At 43.4% G+C, this 19,871-nt stretch overlaps 1 protein-coding gene across 4 annotated transcripts in view; it reads right to left on the bottom strand.

Moving 5' to 3' along the window:
• Positions 1 to 274: 274 nt before the first annotated feature.
• The window catches only part of Tdrd7 (tudor domain containing 7), a 70,265-nt gene continuing 50,668 nt past the window's right edge, over positions 275 to 19,871 (bottom strand). For all 4 annotated transcript variants that reach the window (XM_031377297.1, XM_031377298.1, XM_031377300.1 and 1 more), the window contains exons 11-17: positions 17,207 to 17,341; positions 15,591 to 15,677; positions 13,076 to 13,210; positions 10,900 to 11,010; positions 8,479 to 8,981; positions 5,137 to 5,297; positions 275 to 746 (exon numbers count right to left, since the gene is read on the bottom strand). In XM_031377297.1, coding sequence (XP_031233157.1) covers positions 526 to 746; positions 5,137 to 5,297; positions 8,479 to 8,981; positions 10,900 to 11,010; positions 13,076 to 13,210; positions 15,591 to 15,677; positions 17,207 to 17,341 — 1,353 coding nt within the window. In that variant the 3' untranslated portion in view covers positions 275 to 525. The remainder of the gene's footprint in view (positions 747 to 5,136; positions 5,298 to 8,478; positions 8,982 to 10,899; positions 11,011 to 13,075; positions 13,211 to 15,590; positions 15,678 to 17,206; positions 17,342 to 19,871) is intronic.

Below are 19,871 nucleotides of genomic sequence, written 5' to 3'. Positions count from 1 at the left end.
GCAGAAGGGCCCAGCCCACTGTGGGCGGGGACACCCCTGGGTCTGTGATCCTTGGTTCTATAAGAAAGCAGCCTAAGCAAGCCCGGAGAAACAAGCCAGGAAGCAGCATTTCTCCATGGCCTCTGCTTCAGTTCCTGCCTCTGGGTTCCTGTTTCAGTTCCTGTCTCTGGGTTACTGCTTCAGTTCCTGCCCTGGTTTCCTCTGGAGATGGTTTTCTTCTGAAGTTTCTTTTTGGCCAAGGTGTTTAAAACAGAATAGAAAGCAAACTAAGACATCAGGTTTTACATTGCTAAACATTTTATTCTAATATTATATTAATAATTCAAGTGCAATTTTTCTTTGAAAAGTCAACTGCGTTAAACAAAACTTGTTAAATATCTTTCATCAAACAAAGCATATTCTTTTCAATCCTCCACAACAGTCAGAGCCATGTAGTAAAAATAAGATGTTTTAAGACCCTATTACACATTTTGTATTATTGCTTAGAGAACAATCTTCATTAGCGGTCGAAGTCTCAAGCAGTGATTAATTAACTTTTGAAAGCTCTACCAGATACTGTGACATAAAGTCATGAATCCAGGTATCCGTGTCTGGCAGCGATGTGTCTACTAGATAGACCACTACTTTCCGGTCCCAAGGGTTAGTGTGTTCAATAACTGTCTGTACCAATGCCACCAGGGGTTTCTTCTCCACGTGATTTCGAAACACCATCGAAGCCTCCTCCGACCACTGGCTGCACTTCACGCCTAGGAGAAAGACAGGGAGTGAGGGGCAGTGAGTGGCCACTCTCACCTTGCTGGAGCCACTGGGAGGGGGAACTATTTACTCAGCTATCAGCTACAGAGTACTTCAGGGATTCCAGGTCAGACCTGCCTACACCAGAAATCAGCTGCTCACCACTCCTTGTCTCACAGCTCATTTAGCTTGAATAAAGGTAAGACTTTACCTGTAGACACAAGTTTCCTTTGAGATGACCATGTTGTTTATAAAGGGGGGGTAGTGACGACCACTACCATTTCCTATACTTAAATTGGAAATTGTTAGAATTGAGATAGCCAGGGGGAAAAAATATCAGAACCAATACTAAATTAACAGAAATGATTGGTTATATGATCTATGTACACTGTCACTTCTTACAACAGAGAGAGTCTTGGAAAAGAGCACAATCATCTGAGTCTGTGGATCCAAGGAATGCTCAGGCAGGTCTTAGGCAGGCTCCCTCTTACCTACAACCACCCTGCTCCACATAGGAGGGACTCCTGGGAGGAAGTGAAGTTCTCAGTCTGGGGGCACAGGCTCACCCAAGACTCATGGTGGTAGTTGGTTATGGGACTACAGACGACCCAGCCCCACTCCCTCACACTCTTACCACTGAGGGCCTATTACCAGCGCATCATGTTCACCTCCACTAAAACAAGTGATTCTAAAGGCCTTGCCCACAGTCTGAAGAGACTCAGCAACCATCAGAATCAGCAGATACGGCAGGAATGCTGGAGTGACCAGGCAGGAATTTAAAATAAGCATGAGTGACAACTGAGGGTTTCAGTGGACAGGCCGCAAGGGAGAACAGAGGGAGGGTGGGGTGCTGCCCAGTGGGAAAGGGTTTGCTTAGCATGTGTGGGGCCTGGGGTCTGTTTGGCACCAAAGGGAAAAATGTACGATTTAATAGAAATATGGAAATTTTTAGAAAAGTGGAAAGAAAAAAATTAAAATGCTGGGAACAAAAACAACAAAGCTCACTGGCTGGACAGATAGGATAAGACAAGAGTCTCTGATCTCAAGAATGTGACAAGAGAAGCAAGGAGAAGGCTGGAAAGGAAACTAAGAACTGGGACAACTAGGAAAGTGTGAAGGGCAGTGTGGTGGGAACCCGGAGAATGGCGAGGGGAGGCAAGGGGACAAACACCGCCACTGCCAGGGAGGTGTGAGGCGGCGACCATGAAGACTGACAACTCCAGGTGGGAGTCACATCAAACAGCACAGGAAACACGGCTCTGCACATCACACACCCGACTCAGAAAATCTAAAATCAGTGAAGGCTGTGGAAGAGGCCAAAGGAGGGGAAGCAGCTCAGGTACAGCGGGACAGACTCCCAGAGAGCAGAGGAACGAAGTGCTGTGAGGAGCATGTGCTCACAGCTCCAACTCTACCTTGCCCAAGCAGCCGGCACAGCGCCTGGCACAGTGCCCTAGCCCAGTGCTTCCCAGGTGCACATGGTGCTGTGTTCAATCTAGAGAGGCAGGATGTGGAAGGACAGATGGAAAGAAAAACAAACGAGGAGAAGGAGAAACAGACTCTTGGACAAATGAGAAATCGGTGGAGCCTGCTGAGCAGGCTGCCTCAGAAGGAAGGAGGGGAGACCTTCAGAGGGAAGAGGAAACCTGGGTCTGAGTAGAGGAAGAGGATGCATCAGAGAGTGACTGACTGAGCTGAAGTCATACTGCTTGCTTCTTAGGCTTGATTATGCCACACTATGTAGCCCAAGTTGGCTTCAGACTCACAATCCTCCTGCCTCAGTCTCCCTAGTGCTGGAGTTAGCCATTCTTATTTGTAACAGATCTATAGATAACAGGGTATTCAAGTTACTAGCCTTGAAGTACCTGATTATGCAAACTAGTATACAAAAGTAAACCAATAGCTGCAGTAAGAGTCATTGTGGAGGGGGAAGGAGGAAGTAACTATTCTCCCCAAGGATTAAGTTGTTTTATTAGGTTTATGAGGTACTGCCACTAACTGGGAAGGAGAATAACACTACTTAAGATTAGTCTAGAAGGCTGGGACACAGCTTGGTCAAGAACCTGAGTGTGCACTCCCAGCACTCAAGAGAAAGGCAGGTGTAGTGCTGTGCTCTCACAATGTGCCCTGCGGGGAGACAGGCAGGTAGATGAAGCCCTAGAGCTTGCTGGCTAGCAACTCGGGTCCAGGTTCAGTGAGAGCTCATCTTAAAAAAATAAATAAGTGGGCAGTGGTTGAGGAAGACCCCCGACATTGTCCTCTGGTCAACACATACAATACACACATCCAGTGAGAGGACCTTGACTCCAGATACCACATCCAGGAGCAAAACAGGAGGATGACTGACACTGATCTCTGTTTTTAACATGAATAGGAACAGGTATGGGCACCAGCAGCTGCTCTACCGGTACACATATAAACACACACACACACACACACACACACACACACACACACACACACACACACACACAGAGTGGTATAGCTCCAGAAGAACACACTGAATTCAACACTATAAATCTACTGAATGTTACATCTACAGGCCATTCCATCCACTAACAGCAGATTATAATTTTTCTCAAGTTTTCATGGATTCATATTCTGGACATAAAACACACCTAAACAAATTCAAAACAACAGAAACCACAATGTCTGGTCAAACCATAATGGAGTTACAGAGGAGATTAAGAGAAAGCTAGCAGAAAAATCCCACATCAAGAAGGGATAACACAATTCTAACTAACTCACAGGCCAATAAGAAACCTCAAAGGGATTTAAAAATATTTTGAGCTAAATGAAAATGAAAACACAGCAAGCACATAAGAAAGTGTGGTGCATGGCAAGAGAGTGCTCAGGGGGAAATCTATAGCAGGGTGGGTTAGGATATAAGAAAGCCTCTGTGTGCCGGACAGTGGTGGCGGCGCACGCCTTTAATTCCAGCACTTGGGAGGCAGAGGCAGGCAGATTTCTGAGTTTGAGGCCAGCCTGGTCTAGAGTGTGAGTTCCAGGACAGCCAGAGCTATACAGAGAAACCCTGTCTCAAAAACCAACCAGACAGACAGACAGACAGACAGACAGACAGACAGACAGACAGACAGAAAGCCTCCATTTGCTTGTGTGTGTGTGCACTCACTGTAGGCCCTGCCAAACAGCAGTGACACTAGGCACTCATCCCTGAGAACCCTTCTGACAGTGAGATGCCAGATTTGGCAGAATGTGTGATTGGATAAACTTGGGCATTCAAAGCAGAAACGATGAAAAAGCAAGCATTAAATCTGAAGAAACTGCCCCAACCGCAGACTGACTAGTGACCGCGCCACCTCAAAGTTCTGTGTAAGTGCTGGGTTTGCTTTACATGCAACTGCGATGGGAAGCTGCTCTGAATCCTAGCAGAGGCACAGGGAGAAGGGCAAGGATCTCAGAATGAGACACTGCCTGCCTCGCACTAGAAGTTGGACAACCAGCATTCACCTCTGCCCTTGTCTGCACCTCAATCCCCGACTGTCCCATGTGTGGGGTACAAAAGGCCAAGGCCTCAGGCAGCAGCGAAGGCGTCAAGTGGCTCAAGGAGGCTGCAAGGTCGCAATGTCCCAGCATGGCAGGACACAGAGGCCCAAGGAAGCACAAGTGCTCTGCTTGGCCTCCATGCCTTCACGCTCAAACTGAGGGGCCCCAGTGGCCACTCAGAGGGGTGCCACATCTGAACACTCTCTCAAAGGGCAGAGGAAGACCTCATGAGACAATACTACAAAGCAGTGTCGGTGTGGTGTCGAGTCATTAAATAAGCATGTCAGATGTCAATCTGTGGTGATGCATTTATAAGCTGTGTTGTGAAGCAAACAGGAAACTCACTTGCCCTTACGTTTTAGGATTGTGTAGCCGTTACAAAGTTTAGAAATAAAAATAATTAATTTATGCTTATTGGTTATTTAGGCTGAAATTTTCCATTGCCTTTTGCTTGTTTTTATTACTGTTTAAACCAGGGAAATACTGAGTCAATGGAATACTTTTACACTCATTAAAATAATCTACAGGGGCTAGGGTTATAGTTCAGCCTGTGCTTAGCATTCACACAAATGAGATGCATGGTTCAATCTGCAGTTCTGGGGGGAAAGATCAAACTAGCCCATAGGATAATATATCCCCCAAATGGGAAGACTGTGCATCTCGTTATCTATCCCAGGATTGCAGCTTTAGGAATATATCAGGCATGCAACCTGAGTCAAAAGCAGACGGGAGAACGAACTGACCATGGAAATGATCAGCACAGACGGGATGTTGTTAGCATTAAAAAGCTGAAGCAACATGTAGCAGGCCAACTAGTGATCCCGCACTCGCTAAATACCTAGCACCAAGTAGAGTGCAAGCCCCACTGCAGCTGAGCCCCACTGCAGAAATTACCTGCAAGTTGAGCGGTGACTGCCTGGAATGGAAGCTTTCGGAACACGTCCACTAGGGGCTGCACTTTCCTTATGTTGACTAGCTCATGCTTGCCATAGTCCAGCTCGTACACAGACACCAGCCCATTGGTCAGGATTCCTTTTAAAAGCACCCTGTACCACCTAGAGACACAATGGATTAAAAAGAGAAAACAGGCAAAGTCAACACCCGTTCCAAAGGGAAACAAGCATTATATGATACACACACACACACACACACACACACACACACACACACACACACACACACACACACACACACGCGCGCGAGCCAGGGAAGTTTGGAAGCAACTGTGGCTGCTTTCCTCAGAGGCACTGCCTGCTGTGCCCCTGGATCCTTGGACACATGCTGCTCTGATACATGCTGGAGTTTTACAGGCCTCATGGGGCTACTCAAAGGCAGTGGCTCTTGCACTACCACCCTCTTTAGGTTGAAACGGGGTGGTCAGGACAAGGCAAGGGATCCCTCACCCTGTGGAGACACAAGATGGCCACATCTGGTATACGGTCTATGTCTGCAGATGGAAAGAGACACAGGTAGGATGAGGGGAAGCCAGAGAGTTGCTTAAGAGCAGAGAAAAGCTGAGAGGACATGATGGTTGCAGGGGCAGATACTCCAGGGAGGCCAGAGTGAGGAACTCTGAAGACAGAGGATTCGGTGGCTGTTGGGGGAGAGATCAAAAGTTTTGAAGAAAGAGTATTTTTAGGTATCCTCCCTTAAGAGCCCCTTCCCATTCTCAGTTCTCTCTTCTCTTTAACAAATGTGTTTTCTCTCTGTTTAAAATGGACTGGACCTCAGGTGGCAGGCATTCTCTGCAATGAGTTTATCAGCCAGAAATCCACAGCAACGCCAAGGTGAAACAGCTAGTAACTTACAATGAGGCCAGTTTTAATCCCTGTATGTGACCAAGGGCTTCTAAGGGAATACAGGAACCTTGGGACAGGTCTATGATGCAGTAAGCGAGAATGCATGTGTCTCACAGACAACTGGGACACAGAAAAGATTCATAACAAACAGCTGGGGACTGGGAGCCAAGCACACCGGAATGGGAATCACCCTGGCCCATAGCCCTGAGGTGTGACTCTGGCCTGAGCTTCAGTTGTCTTATGTGTATGTTAACATTTTACTTTTTGTTTCCAAGTGTCTAGCTCGATACTTGTTACAATAGGCATTTAAAAGTACCAGCCACCATCAGCAGATAACTAAGTGAAAACTGCAGACCAGACTGGAGGGGACTTTTCCTGGTAGAAATGCCAGGCTGCAGACTGCTCAAGGGGGTATGATAAATACACTTGGTCTCTACGCACAGCATCATCAGTGAGCTACAGGGGACCGGTGATGGTGCTCTGTGTCTCCAGTCCACCAAGTACAGAGTAATAAAAAGAACATTGCAGAAAATGGGTGTATTTCTTCTCAGCTGAATTTCTGAAGCCAGGTGATTATTACATAGAGGCTTGGATTGGACTAGATATCAACTCCAGAGCAATCATAACTCAGAGTTTTAAAAACCGCAGATGCAGGCCTGGAGAGATGGCTCAGTGGTTAAGAGCACTGACTGCTCTTGCAAAGGTTGAGTTCAAATCCCAGCAACCACATGGTGGCTTACAACCATCTGTAATGAGGCCTCACGCCCTCTTCTGGTGTGTCTGAAGACAGCTACAGTGTACTTATATATAATAAATAAATTAAAAAAAAAAACTAGACTCAGGGGCTGGGTAGGAAAGGAGAATGGGGCTCTTAATGTGTTTTCAAGTGCTTCTTATTAAAAGATCTGGAGACCATGACAATTTAAAAATGTATCAAATTCATATATATTAGCTTGCCACAGCTGGGAATAAAGTTCAACAGTTGAAAGTCTTAAGTAAGATAGAAGGTCTTTAAACACTTAATACTGGTTAGCTTGTAAAAAAATTTTTAAAAAATCATTAATATATTCTTATCTATAAAATATACATTATCCATGCACAACTGGCTGGTTAAAGTTCAAAAGTACTGGTGCAGAGGGGCCTCAATTGTATGCTGGAGAGCAGGAGGGGCAACTCCGTCCCTCCTGGTAGGCCCTCCCAACCCCAACATCACTTATCACTTTGATGAGGTCTGCATAAGAACTAAGTTACCAATGAAGACTTATCAAGACAGATTTATACAAATTGGGTCAACCCCACTTATGCTTAATTGTAATGAATAAAGCAACACAATGAATTTTACAGGTGAAAAGCTCATGATACAGGCTCATGATTTTCAAAATGAGCACTATTATTCTTTTTCACATTTTAAGAGCTAAAAATTGTTTTTCTCTCTCATAAAAATTACATTTTTATATATGTATGTTGACTATCTTAAGAAAGAAAAAAAGTATTTTGTGTAAAAAAATTAGCAGTGTGACCTTTTGAAATCTCTGTGTGCGGGAGGGGGGAGGAGAGGGAGTGATGGAGGGGAAGAACAGGGTGGGGAATTTTGTGTTCAGCATTAAGAAGCTTGTCTTCGTTTCCCAAGACCCAGTGGCATGCGTGTGAAGTGGGGAGCTTGTACTCCACAGGGTAGACCCAGTACCACTTGATGATGGTTTAGGGGAAGAAGGTCTGGATCCAAACAGAACTGCATGAGGGTACAGGTGTGGAGAAACAAACACTGCATGCCACTCCCTAAAAAGGTGCTTACAACTGCCCGGAAGCAACCCACAACATGTGTTGGGAATCTGTGAATCTTTCAACTAATAGTTTCTTTCCAAAGACTTTTACTGAATAACCAGAGGTGGAAACAATGGTTTATTTTTATAATAATAGCTATTATTATTTATAATACTCAAAAGATCTGGGAGAACCTACCTAAGTTAAAGAAAACGCTAACAATGCTTTCCCCACGAGACAGATAATCACTCAGCCATAAGCTGTTTCAGAGGAATTCTTAGCACAGACTATTAGAATTTTGGAAAAGCAAGTATAACTTTATAACAGCGTATCAATGATATAAATACACAGACCAGACTGGAAGGACTCCAGAAGTGGCTAAGAGATGTTGTTTGGGAAGCTGGTTTTAGTTTCTTGTGCTCTTTTTCTCCTCTAAGTTTTCCACAATAAACATTTAACTATAAAAAACTTCATTTTATATATGTAAAGCTAACTTTTAACATGAAAATGGTTAGTACATTTTTACATGTTATTACTTTAAACATCAGAAAATTTTCACAATTTACCAAATCCATTTTTCATTCAAAATTCTCATTTGTTCAGGCCAAATCTCGCTGGACAGACTAGGGACCACTCTATACTCTTAGAAGAACAAGCTCTGCCCAGGACATACTTATTCTCCACTTTGGCTGCATACACTTGGTCTCTCTCCACCGCTATGTGGCGCTCCTCAGACACGCTGTAGTACAGGATCATCTCTTCCATCAGCACTTCCAGCTTATGGATCTCCTGCCAAGGCTGGATGACAAAATGGCCTGGGTGACAGGCCACAGGCACATACACATCCATGTGTTCCCCTGACCTTGACAGGTGGACAGGAGGGGGCAGTTCCTCCAAGGAGAAAGAGCTGGTGTGGTCCAGGATAGACTTTCTGATGACCTCTGGGTGGCTCTTTTTGAGACTCTCTGCAGGGCTGCCTGGAGCAGGTGTGCCACCATTCCTGTTGCCAGGGGAGCTGGCCGCAGTAGACACAGCACTCAGGAATACATCCTTCTGATGCTTCCACAGGTCTGCGTTTGTGATCTGCCGGTTAATGCTGCGATGGGGATCCGGGAAGTTCTTGGGAGTGAATAAGTACACGTAGGCAACTCCCTTGGTCTCGTCCACTTTTGTAACCTTTGGGAGATGGAAAGAAGCAACTTACAAAATCCACATTGACACTCAATTCTGAGAAAAAGAATCTATATTAACCTTAAAAACCAAAGCAGAGTATTTTGCAAAACTACTATTCATGGTAAGATGGATTATCATGGACTAATAGACCCTGTAGCAAAACATCTGTAAAACAGCAGCAAATCTTATGGAAACCAAAACTGAAAAGAAAAATGCTGTAATGTGTAAGTGGCTACTGACCCTGAGGGAAGAAGAGTCATAATGTAGCATCATCAAGTCTTTACATTAATGACACCACAATTCAGAGCAGGATGAACACAGTAAGTAAGCTTTCACACATTTGCCACCCATCCTCAGGAATAAAAGAGCCAGGATGATGGATGACAAGCACATGATTCAGGCCAGTGAGGACTCCAGGATAGCAGCAACTGGGACCTCTGGTCCCAATTCTTTGTTTGGCCCTTGTCTGCATCTCCCTCCCCAGTTACACAGAGGAGCCAGGGAAGAAGAAGAGAAGGCAACTCCACCAAATGAGAGTCCTTTTGACTTCCCATCCCATCCATGGGGAACATGGTCATTCTGGCTGCACAGATGCATGTCTGAGGGCTGGGCAACTTAGTGATTCTCATCAGCTCCTCCAGTGTGTCTTAAGGACAACAGAAAAGAGATACTTCAGGCTGTGTCTATCATTTATCAAAGGGGACACAAATGGGAGACAAGGACATGGGCAGGGAGAGTGATAGACACTGACAAGACAGCCTGCTGAGGACAATTTACTTTGAAAACTGCTTCCTCAGTGAACCATTTAAATCCATTCTTTGGTGTCTACTGAGATACTGTGATTCATCTTGAGATTTATGACACAGAGTATCATTAAAATTAACCACTAAAAAATACTTTTAAAGCTAAGAATGATGAACTGAGCCTGTAATAGCAACACCTCAGAGCCCAAGGCAGGAGGATTACTGCAAGTCCCATGCCAGCCAGTACTACAAAGCAAGGCACTATCTCAAAAGGAAGAAACAATCACGTATACTCAAGACATTGTCGATAAAACAACACATACTATCATGATAAAAGAAGAACATAAAACAAGGCATCATCAAACCAATAAATGCACTAGCATGGAGCATACAATGAGCATGGTGCACACCAGCAGTCTGGACAACACAGACACACAGGGACAGGGGAGTCAGGACTAACTCCACAGACACACAGGGACAGGGGAGTCAGGGCTAACTCCACAGACACACAGGGACAGGGGAGTCAGGGCTAACTCCACAGACACACAGGGACAGGGGAGTCAGGGCTAACTCCACAGACACACAGGGACAGGGGAGTCAGGGCTAACTCCACAGACACACAGGGACAGGGGAGTCAGGGCTAACTCCACAGACACACAGGGACAGGGGAGTCAGGACAGGGGAAATGACATATAGCTTTGGGAAGGTACTGTTTGAGGGATTCCACCTCTGTGTTTAGATGTAATAACACCGTGTGCATGAGAACTAAAAGGGGTATCTAGTGTTCTTTACTCTAGAAATGTGAGGAACAAACTAAGCTTCAGGAAAAAAATGGGCAAACACCAGGTTAGCAGTGGATGACTTGTTTTATAATCCACCCCAATTTAGAAAAAAATGTTGTCTTAAAATATTTATCCAGAGATATGATCACAATTTATCTCTTCGCAAAACTGGAGAACTAAGCTTCTCTATTATTAGGAAAAGGGGTTTTGAGTAATACAGCACATGGAGGGTAACTCCGTAAATAGAAATGAACCATGAAATATCTACAGCTACATGTGTAACTCCTCTCTTAGAAGTAAAAGTATGTCCCTTTCTGACAGTGAGGTGGACTTCATCTATGTAAACCCTGAGTTCCAGCCCCTTCAGGACACCCCAGGACCAGTAAGAGAGCTAACCTTAATACTACAGTCAGAGCAATTCAAAACAGAGTCTCTTAACCAAAGGACAGCATCTGGTGTCCACATGCCAATGGACTGTGGAAGATCAGCCAAGCAGCACTTTATAGCCTGGAAAAACAAATAAACAAAGAAACCGTAACATGGTATAGAGCAAACACACCCTCTTAAATAAGTCTAACATCTGTTTCCCAAAAGCCAGATTCTGCAAAAGGTAATAGCACTCACAGTCTGAGGGTCTGCAATATGTCATCTATTTATGTCACTACTTTTTTTAAAAATCCTTCCAGGGGTCAAGGGATTTATACCGGACACTACTATCACCTTGTAGGCCCAACATAAGCTGTGTACCATTTTAAAGATGGTGAAATGAGTTGAGAAAGCAGTTTGCAGTAGGTCACAGAACTAAATAGATAGGACACCTGGAACAACCTGGCTTTGCTGCGAGCCTCAAAGGAAGCTTATCTACTTCACTCAACATTTCCCAAGAAATCAAAGGGTGTCGAGCACTTGTGCTCACCTCCTGAAGGAGGCAGTGATGAGAACTACAAAGGGCAAAAACCTTTAAATCCTCCGGTATGCAAATGCCACACACACACACACACACACACACACACACACACACACACACACAAAACCAGTGCTCTCTTACTCCCAAGCTGCTGCAGAATGCCACAAGAGGGAGAGTGACTTCTGGGACTACTTCAGCCATATGTGAGTCTTGAACTAAGGGAGGAAATTTGTGACCAATCAACAGTCAACCTTTATGGGTTTGCTTCTGTTACTTAGACCTCTTGGGGAGATGTGAAGTAGAGGCTGGGCAGGCTGGCCTTTAGAGACCTGAAGTAAATAGTGATCACACTTATCAAATAAGGAATCTAGCCAAGGTCAACAAAAAATAAAAGGTATTTAAAGTCTGTTATATATAACACTGCAGCATAAAGAAGGGACCATTATGTAACTTTCAGAGAGGCAATAGTAGGCCTGAAGCCCCTTTCTCCAGCCAGGGAACCTTGTTAATCTGATACAGGCCTTAGGTGGCCATGGCCATGAGGAGACATGGAGGCCAGAGCAGTGTCACAGAGCTGTAGCACTTAAAGGCCATGGACTTTCAGTGTTATGGATGCCTCAACAGGGTAAGAGACATTATGGAAGCAGGCTTACGTGACAGCTAAATTCTTCTCTATGATTGTCTGTCAGAAAAAGCAATGGAGGGACATATTAATATTTCCATGTTAGTCACGTCAAACTATGCTTTACATTTGGTCCCGTTGGTGATTAGGTGTCATCTGGGAAACATGCAGTCCATTTGTGTGTGCTGTTTTTTTGAGACCAGGTCTCAGGGAATCTAGGCTAACCTTACACTCACTACATGACCATGAACCCTTGAGATTTTTGCCTCTACCCACCTAGTGCTGGGATTATAGAAGTGTGCCACTATGCCTGGTATAAATGACTATTTAATAGAACAATAATTAATCATATATTCTTTATATATTAATCAAATAGTATATATTTAATAGAATATAATTAGTATACACTATTTAGATATAAATACTTAATAGAATATACCAATTAAATTATATATATGTATCTATACATATATATGTATATATTCCTGTAAACAATCCTCTACTTTCTTTAAAGGTATTAAGTGCTTCCTAACAATAATACCAAAAGGTTTATAGTGATTCACAACTGTCATCTGAATGCTCCTTAAGAGGACGGGCTATGATTAATGTTATCATTCCCATTTCTTATATGGGAGAAAATATTATAGAAAAATGAGTACATATACACACATTCCCCAAAGAATGGTGAGCCAAATAAACCACAGGCCCTGGAAATAAACACTTATATAAAATATCTTGGAAGAGTGTGGAAGCTGGCTAGTTAGTGTCAGTACTATGATTATTATAACGGAGCTTCTACTTAGGTGACAGTGTAATGACCCAATGGACTTGAAAACAAACATTTACTAAACAGTTTTCTGTAAATGTGACTACTTCTTGTGTAAGTCAGCCAAATGGCTCACTTCTGAAAACCAGTGAATAGCGATACTTGGACACTCCCCAGTCTCCTTACAAACGGAGAAACTGCTCATGACCATGGCTGGCACTGATGCTCAACAGGCAGGAAGCTCTTCTGCAGATCTCCAGGCCTGGGCAGGTCGTACCTGAGGGGGTATGGCAAGCATTTCCTGCAGGAACCGCGGTGGGATTTCTCTGAGTTCTGACACTTTCACGGATGTCGAATTGCCAGAGTCCAGGAACTGAACGTCAAGTGCACGGCTGCTGTGAACATTTGTGATCTGAAATGAGACGAGCAGTGCTTACTGTCACAGCGGAAGATGGACACACTGCCTCCAGCACAGTCACCTATCGGCTTTTCTTGTTTAAAGGTATTTATCAAACACTCTTGGACTATAACATGGACCTTTCTAAGTCACTCGACAATGAGAAAACAAGTACCACGCAGTAAGCCTGCCCACCATGAGGACAGCAGTACCTACTAGTTTTCTATTCCTCAAAATACTGCTAGTGAGACAATGCTCTTTTTAAAATATTAAAATGTGGAGAAAACTTCTTATATCCTAGTAAGAAAATAAAGAACACCAATAATTCAAGATAGACTTTTTTGAAATCTTAACATACTTTACAGTTTTACTATAAAACCCAGTTACTTTTATTATTTCTGCCATATGAAAAAAATCTGAACCTCAAAAAGTCAGAGGGATAAAGTCTGAAGTAATGTTCAGCAATGAACATTACATGAGCAATTCTTGTATAACTGTCAAGAATGAAGACATCACTTAAACAATTTAATAGCAATGAAATAATATATATTTATTCTAAGTATTTGTATACGTATTAAGAAACACTTTTGTCCAAAACACATAGCAGAAATTTAAATATGAATTTAAACTGAGTGAGAATTTACAAATGGTCCTATACACAGTCATACAAAGGCAGGCCAATAGCAGTATTTTGGAAGGGTTAGAGAAGGCATGTCAGGTGCCCAATGAGGCATCCAGACTGGATCACTGTCACGGCAGAAAAGAACATGGTGGGACAGTCTGAGAAACAACAGAAAACCCCGTATATTTGTTACATGTATTAATGCTGATTTCCTGGTTTGGTAATTAGAGGCTGGTTACACAAATAGTGGGGGCTCTTTATATTGCTTTTGTAACTTTTCAGAGTCTTGAGTTACATTTTAAATTAAAAACCATTCTGTACATTTAAATATTATCGACTAAACAACAGAGCATTAAGAGCTCAATAATATCATCTGAGTATGTGACACGCTGTAGCCCTCAGCCCTCTGAGAACTGTCCTATCGAAGGCAGAAACCACTCTACAACTGCTGCTCTCTTTTGGTTAGGGACAGCTAAGTCTTACTAAAAGTACAATTAATATGCTGAAGCATTTCAGAAAGCAGTCAAATGATGTTTCTTGTCTTCTAGGGTTGGTTTCCTTGTGGTTCTTAGGAATATTGGACACAGGAAGGTCACAGTGGCAACAAAAACTGTGAACAATCAGTGTTGGGCTGCCACTCCACAGCAGTGAAAACAGACTACACCAGCAATGGAGCCGAGTCTCTTCCAATGAGTGGAAGGCATGCTTCAGAAGATGCCTGGACATCTTCTGTCAAGAATGCACTGACACTTATTTACATAAAAATTTAAAGAATCTGTTCATTCAATCATTCACATGTGTGTATATGTATATATTCATAAGAGCACATGAACACACACCACTCTGCCTCTTAACATTTAACTTGGCTGCTGAGTCCTCTTAAATCTTGGTTTATTAGGACAAATGAATCCTCAATGGGGGTCTCCTACTTCCCCAAACTCACCTGGCAAATGAAACTTTACATACACACATACATACACTCATACATACATGCACATGCACATACACACATACATACACACACATACATATACATACATACACGCATACACACAAATACACACGTACATACACACATACATACACACACATTCATACATACACATATATAGATGTGCATATACACACACACATATACACATAAACACAATACACACATACACACAATACTCACATATACACATACACACATACACACATACACACATACATACATACATGTAGAGGCCAGAGATCAATGAGAATATTCTTCAGTCACTGTCCACCTTATTTTTCAAACAGGATCTTTCAATGAACCAAAAGCTCACTAACTCACGTTTATCAGCTCAGCAAGGCTGCCAGAGTTTGTCTCCCTTCCAGAGCTCAGTTTATAGCATCTGTTGCTGTGCCTGGCTCTTTTTGTGGTGATGGGGACTCATATTTAGGTCCTGATGTTTGTGTATGTAGCAAGCACTTTAATGACTGAGCCATCTCCCTAGTCCTATATTTTTAACTACTATCATATTAAATACATATTCATTTCTATAGTTCTAGAATTAAGATCCTATTATATATAATATATAGCAAAGCTATATGTATAGTCATAAATATACCAAGAGCATGAAGAAATTTAGCTATTAGTTTCCTCAGAGCAGAGGAAGGGAGATAAGAATGGGAGCTTGGCTGTTAAACACTGGTGGTGAGTCCAAGCGTACGTTCTGTCCTTTTGAGAAATCTGTTCGCATAGATGAAGTACTTAGCAACCATCTCTACAAGCCAAGAGGCTGATTTTACCTCCACTCGTAACCATTTCCCTTTGCAGTGGAAGAGGCAGATCTTCCCACAGAAGGGTAGCGAGATGAAGTACTCAGAGGTCATGTGCTATGAACAGAAAAGCAAGAAACGGCTCTTACTCTTAGCAGACATTAATACAGCACTGGAACAACATGGAGGCGTGGACTTTTCACCCTTCCTCCCCAGAAACAGCTGTAGCAGACATAGCACGCTCACTTACCATGGTGCTTCTGCCGCCATGCTTGCTAGAACCAGTTTATTCACTCACCCAGCACACACAGGGCTCATTGGTTGACCCTGTCACAATGTCTACAATGTTAGCAGGGTCAGTGGGGTTCAGTGGGCTCTGACTCTATCAGTTCCACAGGAAAAGGCTGCTGGATCTGACCAGACCAGAGAGCAGATGGATAAAGGCTGAGTCAGCCAGGAAGGCCTCTTCCCTCCACCTTTAACATTTAACTTCTCTTCGTAGTTTATTTCTGAACTAAGTAGTGTGTCAATACAGACAGAAGTACCAGTGAGATGTTAATAAATGAGTGTTCTTCTCTGCCCAGCCTGCACTGAGGGCCTTCCCAGGGCTTGCTGTCCTGCTGACTGTTGCTAGTGTCTATGCACAGGACTCCCCTTAGGTGGTGCAACACTAGGAAATGTTAAGTCCTCTTCAGCATCCTGGGTTATCAGGACAAATAAATCCTCACCAAGTTAGACTTTCTGGGAGTCTCCTATTACCCCAAACTCAACTAGCAAATGGACCTTTACATACAAGCATTATACACACACACACAACCCTGCAACAAAATGGAGTGAAGCTGTATATTTGATGTTTCTACTCCAGACAATATGAATAAGAGATTCAACACATATTTTAGATTACATATTCTACATATGAAACTAAGCTAGGAGCATAAAAAACAGAATAATTTTGTCTCTACCCTAAGGCAGGAAAGTAGCCAAGTAGCCAAAATATTATAAAGCTGAACAAAGTAACTTGAGGTGCCAGACAACCCTTGCAGGTAAAAGGAAGGGTTTCCTTCCAGGGATGAGAGGTCAGGGCTGAAGCAGCAGGAATTTGTTTACCTGGAAACCATAGCAACATTCTGGATTATAATTATGTCATATTGGAGGTTAGGAAATCATATGAGTGACTTAAAACCTCTGTATATCCTGACTCAAGATGAAAGAAAGGAGGGATGAAAGGACAGCAGGAGAGCCGGAGCTCACACAACTACACAAGGAGCTCCATCTCTGGCTGTCTCTCCTCAGAAGAGAGCTAGAGGGTGATGCCTGACAAGCTGGCTCCTGTGGACATGTGCTTAGGGCACACTGGCTACCTACCCTGAGTAACCAACTATTCCACTGCTGAATACTTCCTACATGCCAAGCACTGTTCTAGGCAATACTGAGACTATTTGTGATCTTTCATTGGAACAAATTGCTACACCTTCATTTTATAAGGCAGAAGTGGGAGTTTTCCCCCAAAGGTCTAAAATCTGGGTTTTCTACGCACCATTTTGAAAAACCAACCTCTAACTATTAAACAAATATTTAACCTAATACATTCTGAGTCCCTTGCTTATAGTTTGAGGCTGATTTCGGGAGACAGTACTCCATCATACCTTGCAGTGGAAGTAGTCCTCTGTCTTATGTAGAAGGTCATTGAGTTTGTTCAGACCCTTGCATGGCACCTGGCAGTAGAGTGTTCCATCAGAGCAAATGTTAGTCACTTTGACATTTGTGTACATGGCATCCACCTGGAACAAGCAAAGACACATGGAGACTGTTTGAGGACAAATGCTTCTCTTTACCTAAGCAGTTACCTGAACAGCCCATCATACTTACGGTTTACATACTTATGACGGTTAACACTGTCAACTGGACAACTTTGAGAATCCAATACCTCAGCATGTATGTGTGAGGATGTTTCTAGAAAGATTTAACTAAATGAATACCTAGCCTCAATGTGGGTGATATCATCCCATGGGCTGGGGTCCTGCACTATGGACTACAGGATTTTTAAAATTCAAAGCATCTTTATTTGCAGATTATATGATAGTATGCATTAGTGCCCCTATTAATTCTACCAGGAGAGTACTGCAGCTGATAAACAAGGCAGGGCAGAGAAGCAGTTTACAAAATTGCAAAGCACTTAGCTTTGGGGTAACACATCAGAAAAAAAATCTAACCACTGCAAGACTACATGCCAGTCTGTGGTGTGAGACAAGTCTGAGTGTAGGTGGTGGGTTGTAGTGGGTGATGGTGGTGGTGATAATGTTTTTAAACATCTTATTGATTCTTTTTGAGTTTCACATCATACTCCAAGTCACACTCATCTCCTCATCCCTTCTTACCCATCCTCTGACTTTGAAACTCCCCAAAAGAAAACAAACAAACAAAGCATTCTCGTTGAGGAAGCTGTGCTGTGTCCCCCAGTATACCGTTTGCCACCTATCTTTTACTTGCAAATGTCCATTGCAATGCCTGGTCTAGTTCCAAGCTTCTAGCTTCAGCTACATCATCAATACTGGAACCTCACTTGGACTTCTCTGGATTCTCCTATTGTTGCACTGTATCACGGAGATCATACAGCTTTGGATCTGCAGGACCGGGCGTTTCACATGCTTCAGTGGTTCATAGATGAGGTAGATTTGGGGGTGGGCCAATTCAAAGTTCTGGATCTGGCCTTGGGTAGTAGCTGAGTTGGTCAGCCTAACAGCTCATCTCACTACCATAGCCTTGCCATGACTAGCTCACTCAGTGCTGCAGCCGACAGGGGGCCAGCTTACCTGCACCCACACCACCAGAGCCAGCTCTACTATGCTGCCCAGTCGAGGTGTGGGCTTCACTCTCTCTCGAGAGCTGCAGCTGGCAAAGGGCCAGCTCTCTTGCTTTCACATTCCTGATGCCCGGTTCACCTGTGCCTTCACCATTAGGACCAGCTCTACCCTACTGTGTTGCATAGGTGGGGTGCAGGGCTCACTCTCCTGAGTGCTCCAGCCAGTGAGGGGCAGGGCCAGCTCTCCCATTCTCATGACCTTAGGCTCTTTCAGCTACTGTAGGTGGTGAGGGATGGCACATCTCCCTCTGCTCATGCCACCTTTTTGGCAGAGGCGTGTTTGGGACATCTCTCCTGAGCCCCTGGCACCAAGGTCATCTCTTCTGTGCTGCCCAGGTGAGGGCCAGGGCTAGCTCTCCTGCCTGTTGCAGGCAGTAAGGCGCAAGGCGGGGGGGTCATATTAATGCTTTTCAAAAACTATAATCAACATAAAAGATTTTAATCTCAGCCATTTTGGGGGGCCAAATTACAGTTGTTTTTTTTTTAAATCATAGTTCCATTTGCTAACATCCTCTTTCCCTAAATGATTTTTATCAGGTCTTTAAAATGGGAAGCCTGCTCTTTAGCATCTACCCAATTGTTTCAGTTGAATATTCTATAATTTATTATGTTCTAAAGATTTAAAGAATGTTCAGACTAACAATATTTTCATGGTTGAAATTTTTTCCTCATGTTTTTAATCTTTGTAAGAAAAATTTATATAAAAATTTCCACTGAAGAAACTGGAAAACAGTAGGCTGGAGAGATGGCTCAGTGGTTAAGAAACTGGAAAGCAAAGAAATTTAATTCCTGAGAAATACATATTAGCTTGTCATTCCCCATTTACTTACTCTCCTTGCTTTTCCATAGTAAGGTGATGCCATTTCCCCTCTGCATCCCCTCCTTGTTTTTCCAGACAGGTGATATCGATTATTTGCTTAAAATCTATAACTTTCTTTTCATATGATTTTCTTCTCATCTCCCCTCACTCTTGTCTTTTTCCTTTTTTCTGTGCATGTGTGTACACACGTGTTCCTGCATGTATGTATCATATGGAGACCAGAAGTTGATGGCAGGCATTTTCCTTAAGCACTTTCCTTCTTATCTACTGAGACAAGGTCTCTTGTTGAAGGAAGTCACTGACTTGCCCACACAACTTGCCTGCTGAGTCCTAGGCATCACTCTGTCTTTTTTCCCCAAGAGCTGGGATTCTAAATGCATGCCACTGGAGCAGAGGTTTGGTTTGGTTTTGTAATATGTGGGTGGTAGGATGGGACTCAGGTCCTCTTGCTTGTATGGTAAACACTTTAACTGAGGAGCCATGTCTCCAGCCCCTGACAATTTACTTTTGTAGGAGGCATGTAGGTCCTTGTGCTCACAGAGGAGAACTAGGGAAACCAGGAGTGTTAAGCATACAGGGTGTCTCTTCAAAGGATATGTGTGTAGCCAGTTTCTGCTCAGAATGCTTG

This window comes from Mastomys coucha, unplaced genomic scaffold (genome assembly GCF_008632895.1).
Source record: "Mastomys coucha isolate ucsf_1 unplaced genomic scaffold, UCSF_Mcou_1 pScaffold18, whole genome shotgun sequence".
NCBI classification, from domain to species: Eukaryota; Metazoa; Chordata; class Mammalia; order Rodentia; family Muridae; genus Mastomys; species Mastomys coucha.
The sequence above is the reverse complement of the archived record's forward strand: the minus strand, read 5'-3'. Positions and strand labels throughout refer to the sequence as shown.